The sequence below is a fragment of the Xiphophorus hellerii genome, chromosome 8, assembly GCF_003331165.1.
Source record: "Xiphophorus hellerii strain 12219 chromosome 8, Xiphophorus_hellerii-4.1, whole genome shotgun sequence".
Classification (NCBI taxonomy): domain Eukaryota; kingdom Metazoa; phylum Chordata; class Actinopteri; order Cyprinodontiformes; family Poeciliidae; genus Xiphophorus; species Xiphophorus hellerii.
The window spans coordinates 25935712-25963569 of NC_045679.1; the positions used below are offsets into that span (position 1 = coordinate 25935712).

General features: G+C 40.4%; 1 protein-coding gene and 1 long non-coding RNA gene across 4 annotated transcripts in view; both read left to right on the plus strand.

The window, feature by feature from the left end:
- Positions 1–27858, plus strand: part of ttc28 (tetratricopeptide repeat domain 28) — a 121357-nt gene that overhangs the window by 87159 nt on the left and 6340 nt on the right. For all 3 annotated transcript variants that reach the window (XM_032570035.1, XM_032570036.1, XM_032570038.1), the window contains 22 exons: positions 2696–2892; positions 3680–3833; positions 3925–4096; positions 4196–4364; positions 4467–4627; positions 4948–5436; positions 6931–7123; positions 7219–7299; positions 8549–8801; positions 10849–10958; positions 12174–12303; positions 12431–12658; positions 13750–13909; positions 14875–15015; positions 19129–19270; positions 19369–19548; positions 22028–22590; positions 22819–23066; positions 24390–24514; positions 25541–25618; positions 25735–25894; positions 26815–26891. In XM_032570035.1, the coding sequence (XP_032425926.1) occupies positions 2696–2892; positions 3680–3833; positions 3925–4096; positions 4196–4364; positions 4467–4627; positions 4948–5436; positions 6931–7123; positions 7219–7299; positions 8549–8801; positions 10849–10958; positions 12174–12303; positions 12431–12658; positions 13750–13909; positions 14875–15015; positions 19129–19270; positions 19369–19548; positions 22028–22590; positions 22819–23066; positions 24390–24514; positions 25541–25618; positions 25735–25894; positions 26815–26891 (4211 nt within the window). The remainder of the gene's footprint in view (positions 1–2695; positions 2893–3679; positions 3834–3924; positions 4097–4195; positions 4365–4466; positions 4628–4947; positions 5437–6930; positions 7124–7218; positions 7300–8548; positions 8802–10848; positions 10959–12173; positions 12304–12430; positions 12659–13749; positions 13910–14874; positions 15016–19128; positions 19271–19368; positions 19549–22027; positions 22591–22818; positions 23067–24389; positions 24515–25540; positions 25619–25734; positions 25895–26814; positions 26892–27858) is intronic.
- Positions 15328–18040, plus strand: LOC116724384 (uncharacterized). The gene is made up of 3 exons (XR_004340150.1): positions 15328–16595; positions 16782–16918; positions 17014–18040. It is a non-coding gene; the product is annotated as an uncharacterized LOC116724384 (long non-coding RNA).

Genomic DNA, 27858 nt, shown 5'->3' on the forward strand with positions numbered 1-27858 from the left:
ACAATCAAATCCCCCCCCCAAAAAAAAGAAAATTAACTGGGCACACATCGTTCAACCAGACATAAACCTATGCACATATTTTGTTTTCAAACTCCACTGAAGTTTATTTCACACTTCAGGTTGCAACAAAACAAACTACAAACCGTCTTTACAGTGAAACACTTTTGTGTAACTGTTTTACTTTTTTTTTTTCATTCGTCCATACCGCTTCCTGCCCCCCCTCCCACCCCCAGCAATGGCCCCTCACTTTGGGAACCACTGGCTTAATTAGTTTTGAAAAAGAAAACTCACGTTTGACATATTGAAAGTGCTGTATTGCAAGGGAAATCCTTTTTTTCACATTACAAGTCACGTGATCAACAACCGGACGTTACTACTGGCAAAAACAACAAAGAAGACGACAGGAAGTGGTGTTAGCGGATGATAGTGCAACATGTTTTTAATGACTTGTCTCGTGAACGAACTTATTCACATGATTTTAACTGTGTTTCTTATTTAATGGAAACACCGCAATTGCAAAATTGTGTCTTTTTCACATTAACGGAATAACGACAAAGTTTTGGGCACACTTGTAATAGAAACAAAACGCAGCTAGTGTGTCGCTTTAATGTGTTTGGAGTAAAGTAGCTGCTGATTTTGGCTTTTAGTGGCATCGCTGGCAGAAAGAAAAGAACATCCGAGAGACACGCGTGAAACCAGAGTCAACATGTGACCTTGTCCATCTGGTGTCTCGACGCCCCCCGTAATCACACTTCCCTCTGTCATTCATCATTTGCCCCAGTCTCTTTCAGGAGCAACAGAATCTGTACACACACCAGGTTCTCTGCATTTCTGTCTGTGAGAAATCGATTCCGCAGCAAGTTCTTTCTGTTTGACGGCTTCTCGTCTCTTTGACAGCTTCCAAAACCATCAAGGATTTTCAGACCAAGTCTTTTCAGTATCAACTGTATGAACGTAACCTGTTTTTCTAAACTACAACCATTTCCCAGTCTTAATACTAATGAAGCCTAGGCGCAAATTCAAACTGGAAGACTCTTTTATCCCCACCGGGACCCGTTAATTGAAGCGACCTGCCCACAATCGTCGACCTATCAACGCCGGACCAAGCCACGTCACGTCCAATCACCGACCAAGTCCCAGCTGATAAGGACCTTCATCCATGGTGTCCTTCGCTCTCCAGCCGAGCTCAACCCACCACCACCCCTTCTCCTCCATTCGCCCGGTCCTGAGGCCCGCACCCTTCTTCAACCTCCACCACCAGTGCCGGGCCCCGGGGGATGACGTTCCTAACAGCATCGGGGATGCTCATCTGAAGCCTATCGCTAACGCTGCGATAACCGTTATCCCCAGCCGGGGCCCGAGCGCCAAAGACTTTAAATTCTGTTTGTCAATAAACTCTTCTAATTGTCTTCTCATCTCCGTCTGAGTCTCTCCAGATTGAAATAGAAGAACTAAAATGATTTAGATTTCCAATTCCCAACATAATGACGGAGAGAGTTATTTCTTACTCCATAAACTTTAATTTCCTAAGATCTCTATGCCTTAAAAAGAAAAACGTTGAAAACCCTAAATTGTGATTAATTCAAAACACTCAAAAAAAACCTTAAGATTATACAGTAAATACAAAAATGTAGAATAAAAATAAAATTCTTCCATTTCCAGTTTTAGATTGTAGATTATTCCGGAGGTGAAACTCTTTATCTCAAGTGTCCCAAGCTCCTTATTCTTCAGTGATCAAACTTTTCTGGCTGTGTCTCTAAAATTTGTGTTGTTGACGGAGGAAAGCTTCATCACAGGAAACGTCAGGATCCTCACAGCAGCTTCCTGTCCCTGGACAGAGAATCTGATCCGTGCGTCTGCACTGAAGAGCCTCGGCGGCAGATATTATTAGATTTGTTGGGTTTCCGCCCCGAAGCTTATGAATTATTTACTGCTCTGCAACAGTATCTCATATTTCACAGGTCTGACAATAATGTCAACCCTGACTTTCACAGGGATGTATTATATTTACATTTCTAAATCTTATAGTGGGTTATTACTATGTTTTTGAACCTGCGAGACAAAAGCAAAGTAGTTAATCCATAATCATCACAAAGCTCCAGCAAAGAAAAGATTTAAAATCCAATTCAAATTCAAAGATGCTTTATTTATCCCAAAGGGAAACTAAGCATTGCTGTAACTTTAACCATCCAAGTATCTTCAAAGAGTCACTGCAGATGGTGATGCTGTGGGAAGGATGAATCTCCTGTAGCAGTCAGTGTTGCTACGAATTTGATGAGGCCTCTGTTGCTTTATTACAGTCTCATGACTGTCATACATGCTAACGTCTCCATTTCCCGGCAGCAGAGACGATCTTCCACGACAACATGTCCAGGACGACTCCGTCAGTTGTTAGCTAGCACTGCTAATCCGCCTCATTTACTTTGGCACGTAAAATTATTCTTCCAGGCAGCCGGGTTCTCCCTGTTCTGACCTGTAAAAGGAGGGATCCTGTTCCTGACGGCTTTCTCAATCCGCAAGGGATAATGCAATGATTGTGAATGATTGATTTGTTTATTGATTTGTTTACTCTTAGATTTAAAAAAAAATAATAAAAAACTTTGGCTAAAGCTAAAGATGAGTGAGATTGTGCTTCATTACCTTTATTTGCTTTGCTGAGTATCTTGCTGTTATTTTCTCTCCCGCTCTGAATCAGGCATCATACATCACATGAAGGGGGAGTATGAAACGGCGCTGAAGCTCCACAAAGCCCACCTGTCGTTGGCGCAGGAACTGGGTGACTACGCGGGGCAGGGCAGGGCCTACGGGAACATGGGCAACGCCCATCATGCGCTGGGCGTCTACGACCAGGCGGTGCGGTACCACAGGCAGGAGCTGCAGATCTCTCTGGAGGTGAGTTCCTGCGGTCTTCACTTTTGTAACTTTGGGTTGAAACGACTTAATTGTGATTAATCGATTATTCAAATAATCTTTGATTAATTTAATAACCAATTCATTGCTAACTGGAGCACAGAGTCAGAAATTGGCGATTTGCTGAAAGAACTAAATACTCGGAGCCGTAATTAATCCAAAACTGGACAAATAATATGAACGCTTGCATGTAAGATGAACAAAAAACTTTGTCTGTGAAAATGTTCTACCAAGAACTTCTCAAATAAAAGCTGCAGCTAATTAATTAATGAATCTATAAATGACCTAGTGCACAGTAAAGGAATACATTTGTTTTGCATTTTAGGCATTAAAAATGTTATTTTAATATTTAAAAATGGAATTGATTTCTATCATTTAATATATTTGTTAAATTGTATTTAAAAAATAGCTTAAGTGGTTTATTGAAAGATTTGCAGAATGTGACAATATTTCATCCAATTAATCAATTAATCTCTGAATAATCGATAGAACAATTATTGTAATTATTAAAATATGCTAAATGTGCCAACTTTTTAAAAAATCTGATTAATTGATAAATTGTCTGAATAATTCATGGAATAATTATTTCAATGAATATTAAACTTTGTACAATGTGCCCATTTAAAAAACAAACAAAAACCTATTAATCGATTAATCATCTGAAAAGCTGATTACTAAAACATTGTTTAGTTGCAGCCATTTTTCTGACACAAACATTTAAGAGTGGATATGACATTTCTGGAGTGACTCTTCTGTCTTGGCGCTGCAGGTGAACGATCGCCAGTCGCAGGCCTCCACTCACGGTAACCTGGCGGTGGCCTATCAGGCGCTGGGAGCTCATGACCGTGCTCTCCAGCATTACCGTCACCACCTGACCATCGCACGGGAACTCAGAGACACTCAGACGGAAGCGAGAGCCCTAGGCAGGCCAAACAAAAGAGAAAGATTGATTTTTTTTAAAAAATAAAGCAGTTCCTGAGCAGGTGTGCTAACACTTCTGACTTTGCTCTGCAGCAAACCTGGGGAACTTCCACAGCTGGAGGGGAGAGTACGCTCAGGCTCTGCCCTACTACCAGCAGTACCTGGCTCTGTCCCCGGGGCTGCAGGACCTGGAGGGCGAAGGGAAAGTCTGCCACAACCTGGCCTATGCTCACTACTGCCTGGGACAGTACAAAGACTCTGTCAGGTGAGCGATCCATTGCTACGCAGGTGAAAGCTTTTCTCTTTTGTTTGGAGGTTTGGTGAAAAACCTCCTTGATTTGAAACATTTTTGTCGATTTCTCAGGTATTATGAGCAGGACCTGGCCCTGGCTAAAGACCTGCAGGACAAATTAGCACAAGCTAAAGCCTACTGTAACCTGGGTTTGGCCCACAAAGCTCTCGGAGAGTACAGCCAAGCAGAGGAGTGTCAGAGATACCTGCTCTCTCTGGCTCAGGCTCTGGATAACACACAGGTCACCCAGCTGACGCTCTGTTCACTCACACACCGTGGAGCTGCCGGTTTTCAGGCAGCAGTCGACGTTAACCGGCGGTGTTGTGTTTATGTTGGTCAGCAGGCGGTTTTCAGGGCCTACGGGAACCTCGGGGACGTGTTTGTGTGTCGGGGGGATCCGTCCGGAGCGCTCAAGTTCTACCAGCAGCAGCTGGCTGTGGCTCAGAAAGCTGCCGACCAGAAGACGGAAGCCGACGCGTACGCTGCACTGGGATCAGTTCACAGGTAGTGAGGAAGTTCACCGTTGTGTGCTTTGACCTCTGCACGGTGACAGCAGGTGCTGGGATTACGTTTTGTTTTCTTTGGAGAACGAAATGTGCCTCTCTGGATCAGAATCCTTACCTCAATGTTTTTAAAGATTCCCAAAGGGTCCAAATCCAACATGTTAACAGAATTAAAGAGAGATTTTATTGTAATCTGCTCAGCCTTACTGTTATCTGCTCTCTCTCTCCCAGACTGAAGGAACAGCAAACCTTTCTTGACTTTCCTCTCCCTTCATTTGTAACTCCTCTTCCTCTGCCTCCCCACCCTTCTCTCCCACGCAGGCTGCTCCGCCAGCTGGATGCTGCGCTGTCCTTCCACAGCCGGGAGCTGACTCTCCGTAAGGACCTGGCCGACCCCCAGGGGGAGTGCCGGGCCCTGGGCCGCCTGGCGGCGGTCCACATGGCGCTGGGCGACTACACCACGACCTTCCAGTGTTATGAGGCCCAGCTGGGGCTGGCGCAGGGCCTCCGGGACGCTCGATTAGAGGCCCAGGTCCATGGGAACATGGGCATCACCAAGATGAACATGGCGATGTTCGAGGAAGCCATCGGATACTTCGAGCAGCAGCTGGCCATGCTGCAGCAGCTGAGCGGCAGCGAGGGCATGCTGGACAGAGGCAGGGCCTACGGGAGCCTGGCCGACTGCTACGACGCCCTGGGAGACTACGAGGAGGCCATCCAGTACTACGAGAAGTACCTGACGGTGGCTCAGAGTCTCAACCACGTCCAGGACCAAGAGAAGGCCTACAGAGGCCTGGGAAACGCACACAGGTCGGTGGCAGCTGGTGGAAGGAAAACTTCCAAAACCTGCTCCTTATTTGGTGGAGTCCTTGCTGTTTTAGGAACCTCTACTTTACTTCCTGACCTGTTTCTTCTGAATATTATTGTTTTCCTTTTTCCCTTTTGTAGCCCAACTGAACTATAACTATAACTAATAGTTATAGTTCTATTTTTTACATTTATTTTCCTTTATTTGATTTTGAAAAACCGCTGGTCTGTTGAGTTGACAGGAAGTTTGCCACGCAACAAGTTAGCTTGCTGTGACATTGTGTTCATACCTGGAAGTGGGTTACATTTATAACTCTGATATCAACTTACAGTAAGCTGAAAGTTTACCAGCAAAGTAAACATCTGGATTCGAACTGGAGCTAAAAACGATGGAGCTCATACAAAATGGCGACACAGTCGTTTCTCACACAAAAAAATTAATACACTTTCATTGTACATTTTTCTGTAATATTGGCTTTCAACTTTTATTTTCTGGTGTTTTTTCATATTAATATATTACAGTAAAATAAGAAAAATAACTTTAAAATTCTCTGAACACTAAGTCATCATTTTGGGACTATAAAGGATATTTTTGTAAGTGAAAAACAGGACAGGTGCCAATCTTCCCAGGAGAAGATGATGGTTAACATGTCAGCCTGTTAAAGTTCATGACAGAACATGTTTTTTAAAAAACTGATAATCCTGGTGAGATGATTGGTAAAAACACACTAACCAAGACATTTTGAGTCATATTTGACTCTCCATGCCAAAACTAGGAACAAGTCAAAGAGACAAAAAAAAAATTAAAACCATCAACTTGAAAGTAATGATTTTTAGGTATTTATGCAGAGTGTACCAGGTGAATTCACGAAGAAACCACCACAGGCTTCAAATCGTAGTTTTGAAGGATTTCAAATTGTAAACTTTGTAGTTCATTTACAAAGTACAAAAACACAAAATCTTACCAAGTGTATGTTTTTCCTAGTTTATAATCCTAATATTTTATTACACTAAAAATAAGACTAAACTTGTTCCACTGGCAGATTATTTCACTTATAACAAGACATTTTTCTCATGTTAAAAGTGAAGAAATCTGTCCCGATCAACAACTTTTTATTTATATTCAAAAATCAATTACTTAAAACAAGCTCCGACAGCTTGCTGAAAAGCTGATTCTACGTCAGTTTTGTCTTATTTCCTGTTTGGTGTAATTCTACTTTCAGACAGATCCCTTCAGCAGCCTGTTTCCACGTATTTCTACACAAGTCGTGTTAACAGACAGAAGTCTTAACGAGGCGCTTCTTTCATCCATCCGGTGTTTCTGTTCTCCAGAGTGCGAATGAGACGTTAGTGAAGAGAAGGGAGAGCCTGATTTGGCTCAAACTCAGCTTCTGTTAAAGCGTGAAAAGAGTGTAAAAGCACTTTAATATGCCAAAAATATGTCTAAACAATGTTTGGTTTTTTTTTTCTTCTCCTCCGTTTTCCCTGTGGGTGCAGGTCCATGGGCAGTCTCCAGCAGGCGCTGGTGTGCTTCGAGAAGCGGTTGGTGGTAGCCCACGAGCTGGGCGGCGAGGGCGGGGGGAAGGCGCAGGCTTACGGGGAGCTGGGCACCCTGCACAGCCAGCTGGGGAACTATGAGCAGGCCCTGTCCTGTCTGGAGCACCAGCTCAGCATCGCTCGCTCAGCGGGGGTAAGGTTCACGCTGCCAGGCTGCCAATCTGGCAGGAAGTAGTATTTGTGAAATGTATATCGGAGACAGTGATAATCCCTCGTTTCATGTGGCAGGATAAATCCCTGGAGGCCGAGGCGAGCGACGCCCTGGGAGGCGTTTATCAGCTGATGGCAGACAACGAAACTGCTCTGCAGGTTTGTGCTCTGCTACTCTTTATTTCTATCTGTCCAGTCAGCGCAGCATAAAGAGCAGAGGCAGGTGAAATGTCCAGAGGTGTGTAGAGTGTCCAAAAGTTGTGTTCAAGTACGAATTTCACCACATCAACATGTTTCTGCTCAAGTTAAAGTAAAGAGACACGACTCAAGTAAGAGCGGTTTGGTAAAACTCAAGTACTTGGTAACAAATCATTCAAAACATCTTTTAATGTTTTAAAAAAGACCAAATCTTGTTTTTTTTCAAAGCTGCAGTGTGTAACTTTTATAAAAATATATATTTTTTATGTATTTGTTGGAACTGTCAAAATGTCACAACAGAATGATATGAGGGAGATGATCTGTGACAAACATCCATCTCCTCTGCCTAACTCGAAACAGCCAATCAGATCCAGGAGGCGGGTCTTAGCGCTGTCAGTCATTCCTCGTGAGGCGTTGCTCATTCCTCCTTTCTCATCCCCCTTTGCTCTCTGCTGCACTGCAGCTAGCATAGCCTGTTGTAAATGCTAAAGCTAGTTAGCATTCCCACCGATGACTGCGGATTAACAGTTTTCCAGTAACTGTTAGCTGTTTCTCCACCTTTAGCACATTTAGCAGCGCATTCAAAAGAATGATTGACATCATTCAATGAAGTTCCTCACAGTAGGCCTGTCACTATAACAAAGTTTTGCTGGACTATAAATTGTCCCGGAAGATATTGCTATAAATGGTAATATTGTTGTTTTGGACCATTTTCAAGTAATACAATGTTAATGGCAAAACAATGAAAGAACACATTCTCAATGATGAATAAACTTCATATTCTAATGAACATTTTACACTGGAACTGGAGGACATTTTAAATGTCCAAAACAAAACAACAGAAACAACAAATAAAATGAATGATGAAGGCTCAATGAACTGAACAAGGGCTGGTTGAGACCAAAGCACCAGACTGAGGCCTTCTGTCATTAAACGTTTTGGTAGAAAGAGAAAATCATGCAAATGGAAATTATTGAGTTTATTAAATTATTTTCATTTACTAGGCAATTTATCGATTTATTGCTTATTGCGACAGGCCTAACTCACAGTGTGTATCCAGAAACTTTCCTCAAATAAGAGTAGCGACTCTTCATGATGAAGTTACTCAACAACCCAACTCTGGATATATATGAGAGCTGAACACACAGGCTTCACTCACACACACGTTGCTGATTAAATGTAAACACTAAGCCTGCTGTTCCTGCTGCAGTGGCACCAGAGGGCGCTGAGCATCGCCGAGCAGACGGGCTGCGTGAGGAGCCAGGGCCGCGCCTACGGCAACCTGGGCCTGACCTACGAGGCTCTGGGGAACTACGAGCGGGCCGTGGTGTTTCAGGAGCAGCACCTCAGCGTGGCGGCGCAGACCAACGACCTGACGGCCAAAACTCTGGCCTACGGAAGCCTAGGGAGGACACACCACGCCCTGCAGAACTACACTCAGGCTGTGATGTACCTGCAGGAAGGTGATGCACAAAATACACACGCACACACACCTTCACCTCTACAGGCAAACAGAGTTTCCATTCTTTGTCAGTAGTTTACAAGCTTTATTTATGTAAAGTGTCGTGATTTCTATCGATTAAATATTTCACATTCGCCTCATTAAGTTTTGCTAGTTGTTTGTTTTCAGGGTGGGAAATTTAGAGATTCACCGATCCGATACTAATATCTGTATCGGTGCCGATATTGAAAACCATTCTAGATCTGATATTGGTGACCATGTGTCTGATCCATAAGGACAGATCTATTCAGTTTAATTCTATGCTTTGTGCTCTGAGCAATGTCATGCTTTATGATTTATTCTAAACTATATTTCGAATTCCTAATTGCACTTTTTGTTCCAGTGTATTTTTTACATGTTTGACCAAAGTAGTAGTAAGTAATAAGCTACTATTTTTGTCAGTTTCTTTATTATTTATTATCCATTGGCTGTTCTTCTCCTAAGTACTCTGAACAAATTAAAGTTGTTTTTACACATTTGACCAAGCATTTGTTCTTTAGCCCAGAATAAATTAATTGTTCAAAGCAAGGCGAGGTTTGGCCGAATAGTTACCATGTCAACCTGTGCATCACGTCTACAGACTCGGCATCAGAATTAGATTTCTTTAGGTAAAGCTGTGGAGTTTTCGGGGAGGGAATGTTTGTTGAAAACATTCAAAATGCTTTAAATTCATGTTTAGAATTAAAACGTTCTTTCAGCAATTTGCAAATGAACATGAGCAAAATTTGAACACAATTCTCAAATAATGAGATGTCACCAGTTCAGCTCTGCCTATTTTGACCTTTCAGAATGACTTGTTTCAGGGTTTTAAGAGACGGGGTCATTTGGACCCATGGGTTGTTTTACCCTCTGTGTAGCGGGATCGCTACACTTTGGTTGAGAGGCGGCGCCCGCCGACTGTGACGTCAATATCAGGAGGTTTTTGAAGTCGAAATACTTTTAATTTTTAAGCACTTGGATTGTTTCCAGAATCAGCAGAAATCCAAATGGAACGACAAAAACATGCAGGAGGTACATGTTGCATAATTGGTCACATTAAAAAAAACAAAAAAAACATTGAAACTCAAAAACGTAAAACTACTTTAGTTTTAATATAAATTAGAATTTTTCACTTTATTTATCGCATTTTTGAAACAAATTATAAATTGATGTTCATATATTTTCTTCTGACAAATTTAGATTTGTTGTTTTTAGACGGTTTAGTCATTTTAATCTCAAACCCTGAAAGCTTACGGTACTACCTACCGCTCCACATTCCAAAGATTTGAACTGCTAACATTTGCTAACTCTTTTCATAGTGTACTTTGAGCTATGTTTAGATTTTGCAGAGTTATTCATGTAATCTGGAAAACCTTTTCTGGTGTAATAATCTGAAGACGCATCATGTGTGCCATTAGAACTTCTTCCTCAGTTAAAACTGATGCAGCTTCATTCGGTCCAAATCCAGACTTAAGCGGCTTTAGTTAGCCTGTTATTTGATCATTCCTGACCTCCGTGTGTCTCTCAGATCCTTTGGCTGTAAATTGATCATTATCTCCACAAGCAGCACAGGATTGCACTCAGCGTTGAGGTGAGGAAACGTTTGGAAATGAGCCTCCAATTAACCCCCACAAGGAAAACACACAGAGGAGCGCGCGACCTCGAAGGAGACGAACACACACAGAGGCGGGAATGTTTTCTTTATCTGATGAGCTTCTGCTCAATCTGAGGCCCTAATGAGAACTAAACCGAAGCGGGTGAGGCCGCCCGCGCCCCTCCCAGGAGCCGACATCAAACATGTCTGGGACAAACCGAGGACAAGAGAGAGTGAGAATACAGCGAGTCTGAATTTGAATGAGCTGATCAAAAACGAGAGGAAAGGAACAGTGGGAGAACGTGAACGACGCATCCGAGCATGGCGGGCTAATCAGCGGAGCCTGCTTCAGAGCAGCAACAGTTGTCACGTTTTTTTTCTGTTTTTTGTTTTGATGAGCCGTCGTCTGATTCTCCGTGGTGTGGTTCCCTCCCAGGTCTGCGGCTGGCTGAGCAGCTGAGCCGGAGAGAAGACGAAGCCAAGATCCGCCATCGCCTCGGTCTTTCTCTGTGGGCCGGCGGCAACCTGGAGGAGGCACAGCACCAGGTTTATGGAGTTATTACGTTTCAAGAAATGGGGAGCAGGAATGCCGCTGTGTCACTTAGTGCACTGTAACATAATTAATAAACAGCAAAGGTGTGTAGAGTAGCCAAAAGGATTAGCACTACGTCACACGACGGCGTATAGGGGCCACTGAGAAAAAAGAAGGAAATTTCTGCTAAAAAAAACAAAACTTAAATTTTGGGATTAATCTCAGAAATTGTCTAGATAAAGCATAAAGCATCTGAGTTTGAAAAGTTGAACATCTTTGACTTTTGGGAATTTGCAGAGAAACTCAAAATGTCCTTGTTTTTTTCAAGAAAATGTTTGTGTGTTTTTTTTCTAGAAAATTTCTCCTTTTTTTGGCAACTTTTCAAACTCAGAAGTTTTTACTTTTTTTTGTTTGGTTGTTTTTTGTTTTTTTTTACAAAGTTTCTGAGCTTAATCTAAAAAATTCTGCTTTTTAAAAAAAGCAGAATTCTGAGCTTCTAAGCTAAGAAGTTTTCTCTCTTTTTTTGAGATTTTGTGGTGGAAATTTATTCAATTTATTTTTATTTACAATGGCCCTAATACGCCGTCGTAACTTCAACATATTTTTTTTTTACAAAAGCAAGAGTATTAAGGCTGTATAGTTTACCCTCATTAGCTTGGTCATTGAGTAATACATCTAGCAAAACCTGCTGTTTTTCTTTCTTATAACTAGAGCGCAGTTTTTACTCCTTCCTTGATTCAGGTTCAGACATAAACAGAACCCAGTGTAAGTTATCTGGGCATTTTTCTCTCATACTTCATGAAATATAGCTGGTTTTTTAAGTAGCTAATGATCAAAAAAAGAGTAACAGCAGAGTGTCAAGTACTCATCCAGTACCGATCAGCCGCACAGTTCAGCACTTTTTTATTCTGATACTTGTTTTCCTCACTGATTCCTAGTTGCTGCATTTCTGAGTTTATGAAGAGTTTCTTGTCAGATTCAGAGTCGTTGCAAATCAGCCAGGCTGTGTGCTGGCACCACCCAGTGGTTAGCATTGTAACTGCAGGGATACTGAGGTTTTAACCATTTGAGATCAGTAAGTTCTGCTTGAAATATTTTTACACACACACACAAAAAGACAATATAATGAATGTGAAAGAACAGCATGTGAATTAAGTTCCGAATGTGAAGTTTTCAGTGGGAGGTTTGTACATGTCGTCTGATTGTTGGATCGATTTGTTTCGTTTCAGCTGTACAGAGCTTCTGCGTTGTTCGAGACAATCCGCCATGAGACGCAACACAACCTGGATTACAAGCTGTCCTTGTTTGATCTGCAAACCAGCTCGTACCAGGCTCTCCAGAGAGTCCTCGTCAGCCTAGGTGAAATGTTTTACCCTTCTCTGGCTTATTATTATTATTATTATTATTATTATTATTTTCAAATATGAGACATAACTTGCACCAAAGCTCGTTTGATCCATCTTCATGCGCTGGTCCGTTCTTCCAGGGCGGCACAACGAGGCTCTGGCCATAGCCGAGCGGGGGCGCACTCGAGCGTTTGCCGATTTGCTGGTGGAACGCCAGAGAGGAAGCAGGCAAGTGTCCGGCGCCGACCCTTACACCCCGGTCACCGCGGAGCACATCCTGGAGACGGTCAACGGTCAGAAGGCGCTGATCCTCTACTATTCGCTGGCTGGAGGCTTTCTCTACAGCTGGCTCATATCTCCCGGCACAGGTACGCAGCTGAGTCCACACAAAACCGGCTCCATCACATTATCCTGACTCCATCGAATCGCTGGATCAGTGATATGTTGCAAGTCTATCTTTGCTTGTAAGATCTTCACATTTTGATTGTGCCGACACAGTTAAAACAACAACCTTATTCAGATTAGTCGTGTGGCATTTGATCATATTTTCCGCCGAAGAAACAAAACATCAGGATTTTAATGGCATCATCTAATACAGTGTTGTTAAAATGTTATTTTTAAATCTTTTTTTAAAAAAATTTTTAATCATAAATAAACCTTTTTAAGCAAATATAATCCATTTTTTCAGTCGTTATAATAAAATATAAGTTAAAATAACACATTGAAGATGGAGATGGAAGATGGAAACAAAACAAACAGCCTGTTTCCGCAGAAGGGAAATTCAGTAAAACGTTGTTCGCCACGCCCGACTTTCTGATTGGCTGTCGGTCAAATTTATGAAGTTGTTTTGCTCGCCAAGTTAGAAATAGAAACGCTTCCGATAAGAAAAAGACCAAAGGAACCGTCCAGGAGCCCTGCTGTGGAGAACTAAATTAAATACAATTTGGTGGCAGTAATATAACAATATCACATACTTTTTGTTTTGGGCAAACAAAAAGTTTGTTCAAAAGAAAAAATAGTGAAACTGAAGAAAAGATTTGGAAGTAAAACGGTTTTTCAATTTCAAACTTTTTTTCCTCTGAACAAACTTTATGGCCCCAATTTAGCTCCGTAGGATTGTGGTGGAAATGTTTTATCTGGTAATATGTTTAACATTGAATTCATAAAATCATAACATATTACCTGATAAAATGCTCCACCACATGTAATAATGTAACGACCACTGAAAAGTGAGGGTAAAATTCAATGTTTCTTGACACATTGTGTAGCATGGTCTGTGTGTTGGATAAGTGTTTCCCCAGCCAGAAGCTGAAGCCTTTTGGGGGCCACAGCATGATAAAGGTCGGGAACCCCTAGTCTGGTGCAAAAACATGAACTCCCTAGCTCTGTTTCATGTCGCTCATGTCAGGTAAACAAACTGCTCAAACTTGTCGCGTGTCCTTCCTGAACCCTGCGACAGGCATCGTGAAGTTCAACGAGGCGTACCTGGGAGAGGCGGGGCCCGAGGCCTCTGAGTTCCAGGACGGCGGCGGGAGCCCGCACGGCGGAGGCCCCGTGTCTCTGGATCAGTACATCTGCAACGCCAGAGAGGCTCTGGGAGTGGACAGCCATCACAGCAGGTAGAGAGGCTGACGCAGCGACAGATCAATCAGAGATCAGAACTTTTGCTCCATAAATAGATTCCTGTGAAAATGGATTCAGATGATTTGCTGATGTGACTTCCTGCCCAGGGCGGCATGACCTCGGGGGGCTGGGGGGAGGAGTTACAGCCAGAAGTGGGCAGAGTAAGACTGTACTCAAGAGTAGAACTCCTTCAATGTATTTTTTACTCAAGTAAAAGTGAAAAGTATTCATTCAAGAAATGACTCAAGAAAGAGTAAAATAGTATTTGGTAAAAACTCTTCTCAAGTACTGAATAACTGATCAAATTATCAATCATTTAATATTTAAAAATGAGATCATCAGCTGGACCAAAATATAAAGTTAAGTGGAAAATGTTGTATTTTAAGGACCAAAATGATGATAATTCATATAAGTAACAAAAAAACAACACAATCAGGCAAAAGAATTCCAAATCAATTTCTTTTGACAAAAAAACTTATGAAACTTTAACAAAAACTGCAGGAGTGTGTCTGAGTCTGGTGAGATTTTGGTCAAAAACATGTTGTGGGTAGAAAATTCAGAAATTTTACTCAAGTCAGAGTAGAAATACTTCATAATAAAGTTACTGAAGTAAAAGTAAGAAGTACAAGAAGTACTCCTAAAAGTATTTTTTTCCCAATAAGGTCCTCAAGTAACTGTAACTGAGTAAATATAACTAGTTACTTCCCAACTCTGGTTACACCCCAGATAAGGTGTGCATCGACTAATTATGTTTATTCAGTGGGGAGTGGGCGCCCCCTAGTGTCGGGCACCGTGTTGGCAAGTATTGCTGTACTTTTGCTAAATTGAGCACAAGCGAGGTTTCTGTTGCCTCTGCAGCTCAGAGATTTCAAAATTCACTTCAGGTCTGATGAGGAAGAGCTTTCAAAAAGAAAGTAGTCAAGCCGACCGCTTACCACCGAGTCTGAATCTGTGTTTCCAGGGTGTGCTCCGGCAGTGAGACGGAGAGTGAAGCTGGAGATCTGCTGGAGCAACAGTTTGAGGAGCTGAACAACGATCTGGCCGCCGCCGCCGATCCAACCGGCTACCTCCGCATGGTGTCCAGAAACAACCGCTTCAACAGGTTCCACTTCAGCTTTTAACAACAGCTTGTCACTCGCATGCAGTAACTCCGGCAAGATTACATTTAGGCACTTTATGTTTCCTAGTGCAAAACAATAAAAAAAACTTTTGTATATTTCAAACATACTTACATTCGTGTAAGTACATTTTAAGTATACTAAGTATTAAGTGTACAACCTATAAATATATACGATGTATACTAAAAGTATGCTTGTACCAATTTTGACATTATAACTTTAAACACACTTAAATATAATTGTACCAAAATATACTTTTAAGAAATATATTAAATTAAAGTATACTATAATTGAACAAAATATGTATTTGCCCAAGAGTAAATATACACTTCCTCAAGTGTATATTTAAAATATCTGTCAAAGATATTTTGTGTATATTTTAAAATATATGCTCCAACTATAACTTTTTTAAATTCACTTAACGCTTACTTTAAATTATTAATTTCAGTATGTTAAATTACGTCTCAGTGTATACTTTAGGCTAATAAAGTATGCCTTTTAAGGTGCCTTAATAATCTTTTACTATTTTTCTTAAAATGGCAAAGAATTAAAAAAAATCCTTATAGTAGAACTTGATGTAATGTTGTTTAACAAAGTAATGTGTTCATACCAAAATATCAAACATTGACCCTTTAGTGACAAAAGTGCTACAACAAAAACAATACTTGTCCTTAACACTAAATGTAGCAGGTATCTTCTACATCTCTCCGAATATGATCTGTTGTTTCCAGTTTTTTAACTAAAACACGGAAGCTGTTTTTACTCAGTCCATGTTCAGATGTGTGATGTAAGATCTATTATTGAACGGCATTAGCTGCAGTTCACACTCCAGACCAGATGGTGGCGGTATTGCACACCTTCAGTTTTTTTGAAAAGCGCCATAAAATGAAGGGAAGCCAGAGAAGATAACAAGTGCTGTTCAAATTTGCCATTTTTACTCGCATAATATTGCCTTAAAAGTAGAGAGGGCTTTGATAATAGTTAGTAGTTTTGGTAAATTCAAGCTGGTGACGTCATAGTCCGAGTTAGACGACAACACAACAGGACAAGAACCGATGGAAATGAAATGTGGGTCACGAAAAGAGCCCGAAGGGACGAAGGCTGCTAACGTGCTGCTAGCTGGTGGTAAGTTTGCTTATTAATTGTTTTTTATTTAATTATAAACAGTGCAGTAAATATATAAACAAACTTACGTTGGTTTCAGAAATAATTATTTTATCAATTTTATTGTGACTTTTATGATTATTACTATAACAATCATTCAGCTTCATATTGTAACTGCATGGAGGCTCTGTGTGTTGCGACTTAATATAGTTTTCTTCACCTGGTTTTAATTAAGCTCAGTTTGCCAAAGAGACTTTGATATTGTGAGGCTGTTGTTATAACTCGTTCATCATTGTTTGTATCTTCGACATATTTTTGTAGTCTAAGCAAATTAAGATGAAAAAGGAAGCCAGAGATCAGGATTTAGAAAACCTAAAGACTTTTCTGTCTCAGAAGAGGCTCTGGCTCCATCAGATCACCAACCAGTTCTGAGGATGAAGCTCCACATCGTCTTCATGGTGTAAGTCTTTTTCTTTCTTTTTTTACTGAGCAACTGGCTACATTTGTAACAGCAAAAACTGGTGTGTTACCAACACTGAGTGCTTAATAAACATGATTTGATTTAAAAAAATAATTGGACAGAATTTATTCTCCTTGTTAATCTACCATTTCTCTTTCATACATTTTATTTGTCGTTGGCTTTCAGGGCCTGTGATGGACTGGTGACCTGTCCAGGGTGAACCCCGCCTCTCATCTGTTGACTGCTGGAGACGGGCACCACCAGCCCCCCTCACCACCCTGCAAGGATCAACGTGTTCAAATCATGGATGGAAAAATTTTAAGGTAGTTTGTCTCCCTTACGTCCACACTTAAAATAGTTGATGAAGCTGATTCTATGATATTGCTGACTATTTTTTTTCTACTTCTAACATAAACAGGCAAAGAAGACACCCAGAAATGTTTTTCCGCCCCAGGCATCCGGTCCCAATCATCATCAGCTCTGATGATGCCGCATACACAGCGAGTCCACAACGTCTTAAAATTCTAAGTTATACTTTTTTCTTTGCCATTTTTCTTTACTCTTTAAAATACAAGTGCTTTCTGTGTTTAATTGCTCTATTGTTCTTTTTTGTAGGTTTCTGTAAAGTGCAGTGAACAGGAATGTTCTGTCGTTGATCCTCACTGATCTTAGGAAGCAGAAATGTCAGTTTGTCTGGAGTAATACTGTGATACTGAATTAAAACAAGACTCTGTCCTTGGTGAAATATTTTTCACATTTCCTCTAAAATGTACCTATTGTTCCATTGTGCTAATTTCCATAAGCATGTTGTCTGGAAACTTTGAATGTATTGACAATTTGTACAATTCTGTGATAGTATATTGGCAGTGTACTCTTGAAGAATGTGGGTAAGACTTTATTTGACAGGCTGTGCATAAGACTGACATCATACTGTCATAAACATGACACCTGTTAGGAACATACTAACAGTGTCATTCAGTAAATAATGACACTTTTAATGAGAAGTTGTTTAAAAGTTGGATGACAGGTGTTATATCATGTTTATAACAGTGTCATATCAGTCTTATGCACACCTTATCAAATAAAGTGTTACTATAATGGTAATATATTGAAAGCACAATGTAATTCATTTCACCTGTAAAGTGTGTTATAATTGACCCTTCTGTGTTCTGGTAGCCTGATGTGTTTGCAGTACTGTAGTGTGTATGAAGCATGTAATGTACAAAGTGGCAAAGCAGAATAATAAAATACATTAAGTAACTAAAAAGTGTACTTCATTAGCAATTATAATAAACCAAAAGTGTAGTTGTAGTATACTCTAATCACACTACTAATATATAAAATATGGAATGCCAATATACTGAAAATACATTCTAAGTATATTTTAAATGTAATTCAATCACAAAAATATTACACTCAGAATATACTAATCAAACACGTTTATATTACATAAAGAACAATATATAGTAAGTGTAACTTAGGTTGTCCAAAATATGTATGTTGAAATACACTTTAAATTGTGCTTTAATACAATTTAAATACTATTAAAGTACACTAAGCACAAAATTAATTGTTCCAAAATGTCACACTTTAAGCTAACTAATCCTAAGTGAACTTGAAGTATACTCATGATTAGTCTGACTTAAAGTAGGTTAAAATTTAACATACTTGGTATATAAATTTTTCACCAGGGTTGTAATGAACAGATTTGTTGATTCCACAGGTCAGGCAGAAATCAAACCCACAGCAAAACATGTGGGAACTAGTTAATTTATGGGTTAATAAAGGAAACACTAAGCTTGGACGGCTTCTTTCTCCTAAGCACATAAAATCCTCTGGCGCAAACCGCTTTCAGATTTCAGTCAGATTCTCCTTTTCTGATATTAAAATTTGTAACAGTACTACTTTATTTTTTCTCATTTTTAATTTTGGTACATTTGTGTATTTGCAATAAAAACCTTTCAATATTGAGCACTAACATTTGTAGCACAATCTGAAATATTTGTAACAAAAAAAAAAATCCTCTTTAAGGGAGAATTTTTTTATTCAAACTGGTCTAATACTCCTGGGTAATAACTTGTACCTTTTGTTGTTGTTATTGAGTACATCATGCTTGGAAACCTTTTAATATGTTATCTTTAGCGGCGCACCGATTTCAGTTTTCTGGCCGATCACCGAACCTTAAAAAGCCTGACCTGCTGATTCCAATTTTGGTCAATACAGACTTTTTGTTTTGTCTTATAAGTTGCTAAATATAGCGACACAGTTGCTAAGTTGGCAACAGTGGGGTTACTGTTGCTGGATAAGGTCAGTTTCATCGCCCAAAGTGAAGGAAATCTGGGCTGATTTATCCCTTGTTATTTTCCTTAAAGGGAAAATGAAGTATCTATACTCCAACACAGAGAGCTGCTGGGTGTAATTCCTGCAAAACCTTCATAGACCCATCAGTCTGAACACTAACTCTCAATGAAAGCGTATTTCTAATCCTGTCAGATCCGTATATTCCATGTTTTATGTAAATGCCCTCCAACAGGAGCTGTCGGAGCATGACGAGCCTTTACAGCGCCACCGTGTCTCCAGTGAAGGACGGCTTATCTCCTGTTTGCCGACCGTCTAACGTTGGCAAACCTCCTCTACGAGCCCTCTACGACTTACTCATCGCTCCAATGGAAGGGGTGTGTGTGCGTGTTTGTGACACGGCTCCTTTTTCTGTCATTTGAATGTTGAGCTTTCATGTTTTTTTTTTTATATATCTTTAATGTTTCTGCTGCAGGGTCTGATGCACAGCAGTGGACCTGTTGGCAGGAACAGGCAGCTTGTGGTAGTTCTGGAGGGAGAATTGTACCTGATCCCCTTTGCCTTGCTCAAAGGCAGCTCCTCCAATGAGTACCTGTATGAAAGGTTTAACATCATTTCTGTACCGTCTCTGGCCAGCCTGCAGGCTACAAGCAAGGTAGGCCCTTCATTCTGAGGAGGGCAGTAGAGCACACAACTCCTACGTAAAAAAAAAAAAAAAGGGGGGGGGGATGGGTGGTGAGTTTTGAAGAACTCCAAAAAATGGGAATAACCTGCAGTCCAAAAATATACAGGAAAGTTTTAAAGTGGTGAATATAAGAACGCGTTTCAACACATTAATGTGTTCTTTAATTTTACCCCATGTTCCAAATTATTATGCAAACTGGATTAAAGATTGAATTTTTTGTTGTGCTATTAAATTTCTATAGATGGTGTTGTGTGTCAGGGCTCTTTGAATCACTCTAATTAATTTCAGAGAGCTGGTTGATTAGTTTGTCTGCTGAGCTCAATTAAAGGAAATCTACTTAAGAAGGATGTTCCACATTATTAAGCAGACCACAGGTTTCAAGCAATATGGGAAAGAGAAAGAATCTCTGCTGACGAAAATCATCAGATAGTGTAGTGCCGTATGAAAACATTAGATATTTAATGAAAACTGAAGCGTTACTGTACTGTGAAGAGATTTGTGGCTGATTCAGAACAAAGATGGGTTTGTACAGATAAAGGCAAAATGAGGAAGGTTTCTGTTAGACACATTCATTGGATTAAGAGAGCAGCTGTTAAAATGCCTTTACAAAGCAGCAAACAGTTATTTGTAGCTGCTGGAGCCTCTGGAACCTCAAGGTGGAGGATCCTCCAGAGGCTTGAGGTGCATGAACCTGCTATTGGGCCCCTAACCAGAGCTCACAAGCAGAAACGGTCCAGTGGGCCCAGAAGATTAATTTTCAGACTTGTTCACTGATGACTGCTGTGCAACCCTGGATGGTCCAGATGGATGCAGTAGTGGATCGGTGGTGGATGGCCACTACATCCCAACATGGCTGTGACGTCAGCAAGGAGGTGGTGGAGTCATGCTTTGGGCCGAAATCATGAGGAGAGAATCATTGGTCGACCCTTCAGAGCCCTGAAGGTGTGAAAATGACCTCAGCAAAGTATCTGGACTTTCTGACTGATCACTTTCTTTCATTGTTCAAAAGAAAGAGCCGAACCTTCAGCAGTAAAATCATCTTCATGCATGACAATGAACCATCTCATGCTGTAAGGAATACCACTGTGTCATTGGCTGCTATGGGCATAAAAGGGGAGAAACTCATGGTGTGGTCACCATCCTCCTCTGACCTCTGACCTCAACCCTATTGAGAACCTTTGGAGTTTCCTCAAGCAGAAGATCTGAGGGTGGAATGCAGTTCATATCCAACCAGCAGCTCTGGGAAGGTTTTCTGACATCCTGCAAAGAAATTCAAGCAGAAACTTTCCACAAACTCACAAGTTCAATGGATCAAGAATTGTGCTGTGATATCAAAGAAGGTCCAATGTTAACATGTAACTTGGCCTGTTGTGATGTTTTTGATTGAAATAGCTTTTGATTTTACTACATGTGACCACTTAATGCTGCACATTCAAAGAATGACCGAATGCAGTTCTTTATAATCCATAAAATGTTTAGAAAATCTGCTGAGCATAATAATTTAGAACAGTTCATTTTGAGTTTTTTATTTTTGAAAAAAATCCTGTTCTCATGGGGAGCTTTGTTCAGTAAAATTTGATTTATACTGTAATAGTTCATGACTTGAAAATTATACTGACCATCATTTTTCTTAAATGCATTGACCATGCAAAATCTGAGAAAATATCACTTTCATAATAATTTGGAACACTGTGTATAGAGTATTGTGTATTGTTGTTGTTTGTCATTGCTTATGCTTGTTGACGTCAGATGTCTGCTTTGTGGGACTGATTGCCCAGCTTGATTCTGATTGGCTTACATGCCCTTAAATATCTCTTTAGACACATTAGCTGCGTTTTCATTGACCACAAACTGGGATTATGAAAATATATTTGCTTAATGGAAATTTCAAGAAAGAATAATATTTTTCAATAAAAGGAATTTGGGCTAGGATGAAGTGGGTTTTGTGGTCATATTGGAAATAGTGTATTTAGCAAAACTGCAATAGAAACTTTTTTTTTTGCATCACACAAGTCACACGATTGACAACCAGATGTCACTACTGGCCTAAATGACAAAGAAGGCGACAGGAAGTGGTTGGATAATGATGCTGCGGCATGATTCTTAATGACTTGTAGTGTGAACAAACTCATTTATATGTGATGTTAATTGTTTCGTATTTAACGAAAACACAGCAATAGTGAAATTGTGCTTTTTCGACGTTAGCAGAATACCGACACACGTGTTATGGAAACACAGCTACTGTGCGCCAGAGTTCTGTAATGAGCTGACATGACAGGCAGCCGAACCGCAATTCTTTTGTCGCCCACTTTAAAACTTTTGTGTACATTTTTGGAATCTTTATCGTTCCCTTTTGTTATTTAGGTGATTCGTCTTCTGACGTCGCCTTTTTGTTACAAGACAAAAAAACATTAACGGTAAGCGTAATTGTTTGTGTGTTCTCCTACAGCCTCAGCCTCGCCCCAGCGGTCTCCTGCTGTGTCCGGATGGAGGCTCGGTGGCCGCCGTGGTCGGGGCCCCTCACCTGCCTCCCAGCGTCATGGACCGCTGGCTGTGGGGGCCTTTACCCTCGGCCCAAGACGAGGCATTGTCTTTGGGTGAGCAGCTGGGCTGTCACCCCCTGACCGGGGCAAACGCCACCAAGGAGCGCGTCTTAGCGGCGCTGAGTCAGGCCGAGTGCGTTCACTTTGCGACCCACACGTCCTGGAAGCTCGCCGCCATCGTCCTGTCCCCCAACCACGAGCGCAGCACCGGGGACGGGCCGCAGGAGAACTCTCTGCGCGGGACGGCGGCGTTAGCGGACGGCGCGGACCAGGAGGGGAAGCTCGAGCGTTTGTTTCCCAGGAGTCACCGCAGCCCAGAGAGACTCCGAGGACCGGAAGAAAGAAGCGAGGACGGGGAGAGTGTTTGCGGAGTGGAGAGCGTGTGCGACAGCGCGCCGCTCCACGACTTCCTCCTCACTGCCGCCGACATCCTGGACCTGTGCCTCTCGGTGAAGCTGGTGGTTCTGAGGTATTCATGTTTGATAGTAACTAGTTACATTCACTCAGTTACATTTACTTGAGTAACTTTTTAGGAAAAAAAAAAGTTACTTTTAGGAGTATGTTTACTATGCTGTACGTGTATGTTCTACTTCAGTAATTTTATTATGAAGCATTTCTACTCTTACTTGATTTTTGGGACAACCTACCCACCTCAGCAGATGCATTTAAATGACGTCTGACTCGTTTGTTGTTTCAGGTCGTACCCGGAGTCCAGCTGTAGAGTGACGGCCGACGGAGTGGTGGGTCTGACCCGGGCCTTCTTGGCTGCGGGCGTCCAGTGTGTGTGCGTGTCTCTGTGGCCGGTGCCGGTCGCTGCTTCCAAGCTCTTCATGCACACGTTCTACACGGCGCTGCTAAACGGCAGCAAAGCCAGCCTGGCCCTGACGGAGGCCATGAGGAACCTGCAGAGCAGCAAGCACTTCTCACACCCCTCCAACTGGGCTGGTGAGCTGAAAGGATAAAACATAAAACGATCTCAAGTCATTTTCTTCATTTTCTGTGTGCAGGGTTTCTTCCAAGCTGGCTTCGTATTAGCCGTGCAAATGTAAACTTGATCAGATTGTGAGGGTGAACTGAGTTTCTCCTGGAGACACAATTACATAAAGGGCGACATTTTCTTAAAGTTACAGTCAAAATTTGACATCAGTAATTTGAGTTATTTAGTCATAAGAGGGAAAAAATGGGAGTTTCAAAGTCATATTTTCACCGTTTCACAGTTTCAAGCTTAATATTTAACTTCAAACTAAATTGTATCTACAGCAACAGTGACTGAATAGAGGTTCTTAAGACTCAGCTTTTGTATGAATTTGCAGATAAGTTATATATTAAGCTAAATACTAATAATATTTATTATGTATGAATATTATTTGTACTGGGCTAAATATTTATTTTAGAGCTAAATGTTTAGCTTCAAAATAAATATTTAGCTCTCTAAATATATATTCAAGATATCTATTATTTTTAATGTTATTTTGACAAAAGACTAAATATTTAGTTTGAAATGAAATACTTAACTTGCTACATATTTAATTTGAACCTCCACACAAGATCGTTAGCTTGCAACAAAAATATGTATTGTTTTTAATATGTTATTGAGACTAAACATTTATCTTCAAACTAACTAGTTAGCTTCCAACGAGATATTTAGTTTGCTAACTAAATCTTCAATTTGGAGCTAAATATTTAGTCTAAGTTACAGAGTAAAAGCAATACATGTTTATGTTGTTGAGCTCATGTATGTAGTTATTCAATAATTTTATAATTGAAAATGTTGCTTATTTTGTTGACGTAGTTTTAATTAATTAATTAATTACAGACCATGCAGTAAACTCAATTAAAAGCTTTACTGTTGTTCATGTTGTAATTCAGTATCAAAGCCCTGATTAACATTGCCATACACACTTGAGACTGAAACTTTTAGTAAGGTTAGTATTATGCACAGTTATGTCTAACTATCAGTGTTTAATTTTGGATCAATTTGACAGCCAAAATACAATTATTTATATATATATATTTGCATTTAGAGACAGCAAGCGTTTACCATGGAGCGTTAGGAGCTGAAGGAACTACGTGTGTGGAGGTTGAACGGCGTTTTTGAAGCTGACCTGGATTGTTCCTCTGTAATGTGCAGATTTTTGTTTTGTAATGTTTCTGTCAGAAATGCGTTTGTGTCCCTCGGATCCTGAAGGCCGACGTCGTTTTGTTTCGGCGTTCCAAACTGGTTCTTGATGATTTATCTCTGCCGCCCTGCTGCGCGTCTTCCTCCAGGTTACCTGCTGATAGGCAGCGATGTGAAGCTGAACAGCCCCATGTCGCTGGTGGGACAGGCCCTGGCAGAGATCCTGCAGTACCCAGAGAAAGCCAGGGACGCCCTCAGGGTGCTGCTGCACCTGGTGAGCTGCCGTTACACGTCTGCAGCTGGAGATGTTTGTTTTAACTAAAGTGTGCAAAAACGAAAATCCCTAAAGACAGAAAAAAAGTCAGTAAAAGCAGCAGTGGCATTAAATAATAACACCCAGACAGACTGGACTGTCACCGGTAGATTAGCAAGCAAATATTGGCAGATTATTATTTTAACACTTAAGCCGTTTTTCAAACATAAATTTAATAAGAATCGCTGGTTTCAGCAGTTTTGTCATGATAGAATTGCACTACAATTACCACTGGTTTTGTTTAATCTTTTTTTTTATTTGCAATTTGGAAACTATGTCTTTTTTATTTAAAGGATGCACAATATACATGGCCAATACCAATATATGTCCATATTGGCCAATATTAATGATTTGTTAACATATTGATAAATAAGTCTGGGCTGATATAAAGAACTGATATATTTTTTTTTATCATGTTGCTGTCTTTCTGGTTGTTTTTTAGTCATTTTCTTTTTTCCCCCAAAGGTATCAAAGCAGTAGTGAAATAAATGTATAATGTCGGTTTCAATTATCGACCATAGCAGCAGTATTAATATTGGGTATCTATATCAACCCAAATTTTCATAATTACTTTATTTATTTTTTACAAATATTTTTTTGCCTTTATTTATACAAATGATCTCATTGAGATTCATCATCTCATTTAAAAAAGACCCTGATTTGTGTAAAGAAAAACAAAATTACAAAGCAAACACGCAATGAAGAAATTAGACTCAAATTTTACTTTTTATTTTCATTTTCCATTAATTTCGACATCCCACAGGAGACGTATTCATCTTGTTTTCTGCAAATGTTTTATGTTTTTCCTCATTTTGAAATCCACAAAGAGAAATTTAATGAATTTCTTAAAAAGTATGACTGCAAATTTCCCGAAGTAGGCCAATTTTAAGTTTTTTGTTTGTTTTTTTAAAACATTTATGGCTCTACACACGTCTAATTTAGCCAATCTTAAGGCAGACATTGTTGTTTTGTTACTAATTTCCTCAGGTAGAAAAGTCGTTGCAGCGCATCCAGAGCGGTCACTGCAACCCCATGTACACGTCGCAGCAAAGCGTGGAGAACAAGGTATGTGTGTGTGTGTGTGGGGGTGTGCGTGCGGGTGTGTGTGTGTGTCTGTAAATGCCAGGCTGTGCCCCTGCTCTGCCGCTCCTCCCCTCATGTCTCCCTCTCCGCCCGTTAAGGTCGGCGGCGTTCCCGGGTGGCAGGCCCTCCTGTCCGCCGTGGGCTTCCGGCTGGAGGTCTCCGTTTGCGGTGGCGGACTCCCGGCGGCCGTGTTCTTCCCGACCTCTGACCCCGGAGATCGTCTGCAACAGTGCAGCACCACGCTGCAGTCTCTGCTCGGTAACACAGCTGTTGTCAATATTCCACTTGTACCAAGACATTTTTCATTTTTCAAGTTAATTTATCTTCCAGTGGAATTTGAACTTTTTCATGAATATTGAGGAATTATTGACTATAAGCCTCTATCTTTTGCTACAAAGTTACTTTTAAGTTACTTTGTCTTATTCCAAGTGTGGTGAGATTTTTGCACTAGAAACTATTCCAAAATTACTTGGTAAGATTTTGTTCATTTGGGGAATACCTACTTAACAATTAGCTTAATATGAAATATTTTTATTAAACTAATAAAGTTCTGTGTAAATTGTTGTATATGACAAACTTAAAAAGGGTTTTGTGTGTTTGCGTTAATGAAAGAAAGGAATCGCTTGAAAAATATACCAAAACAAAGATTTAGTCTGTTTTTAGCAATCAGACCAGGTTTGTGTCAATGTTTCTTATAAAGCGCTTGCTGTGGGAATTTATTCATTCATTTAAAGCAGATCTGAGAGCAGCAGAATCAGCTTCTGAGTAAAAGTCCTGGTATAGTTGGGGTTTTATTTACTGTGAAATTTTAAAAAAAGTCAAATCCTTGGTAGTTTTTAATTTATCAGGAATATTTTTACCTCCATTAAGAATAAAAATCTCCCATCTTGTTCAACCTCCTGTGGATTTGGTGAGACAGTTTTGTGCCATTCTTGAATTGCAGACATTTGACAGCCCTGGCCTAAAACCTTGGAAAATCGTATGCTAAATGTATTTGATGTTTTTTTAAAATAACTAGTTGTGGACTCCTCATGTTCTGACATTTGATCAAAAAGCAAAAACGCTCCAGAAACGATGCAGATTTTGAGTCAGTGACTCCGCTGACTCAGATTTAAGTCAGTATTAAATCTACAGCGTTCCTGTTGAAGCTCTAATAAAGCTCATATGTTTCCCTGCAGGTCTGACTCCTCCGGCTCTGCAGGCTCTGTGTAAGCTGGTCACAACATCTGAAGCAGGAGAACAGCTCATTCACAAGGTACAGCAGCGGCTGCACACATCTTCACGTGGCGTCTGACTGAAGGAAAAATAGATTTTTAATAGTTTTTCAAAGTAAAAAAAAACAACAAAAAATCTGTTTTCCCAGCTGGAAAATCCAACAAGATTATGTTGATGGAAGTTCTCAAAGGAAATCTGTTCTACTACATTTTCCTGTCCTGGCGGTTTTAAAAGTTTGTTGGTATAGATTATTAAGAGAATTTGTGGATTTGAAACACAATTGAGCAATAAATCAAATATGTATTTCAGTTTAGATTCCAAACAAATAAATTAAAAAACATTTACTCATTAAATAAAAAAATTTTAAAAAACATTATAATTACTTCAGAACACTTCTTTCTGTATGACTCTGTGTCTGGAATGTGTCTGTGTTTGCAAAGCTAAGTGCAACATATTTTCCATCTCTGCATATATTTTTGCTGTTGTTTTAACATGTTGAATATTTGCGTAACTTTGACTATGTTGATGCATGTTGCAGAATTTCATTGGCCTGGTGTCCCTTCAGCATTTCCATGTTCCATTGACTCCAATTCAAAATGAATTTTAAATTTAAATTCACTACTCAGCGGCGCTCCCGGCAGGGGGGCGACGGGGGGCCGTAGCCCTCCCTGAAAAATGCTGATATTCCCACTGACCCCACAGAAAATCATGTTCAATTCAAACAAAGGCATACAGAGTCTTCTTCTTCAAACTAACATAAGTAATAAAAAAAAAGTTGAACTCCCAGCTGCAGCAGAGAGGGAGAAAATGGAAGATCCAGCAGACGTTTGTTTTTAATGTGGTGAAATTATTACCTTTCACCCCTGATCCTAACGTCCCAGTGTTAGGATCTTTTCTACCCGGACATGTTCATCTCATATTTCCACCTTTTAGCCAGCTGTCAAACACATCGGTCATACAGTTAAGGGAGGACACTGTCAGGCATCACTCTTTGCTTGTTCGTCATC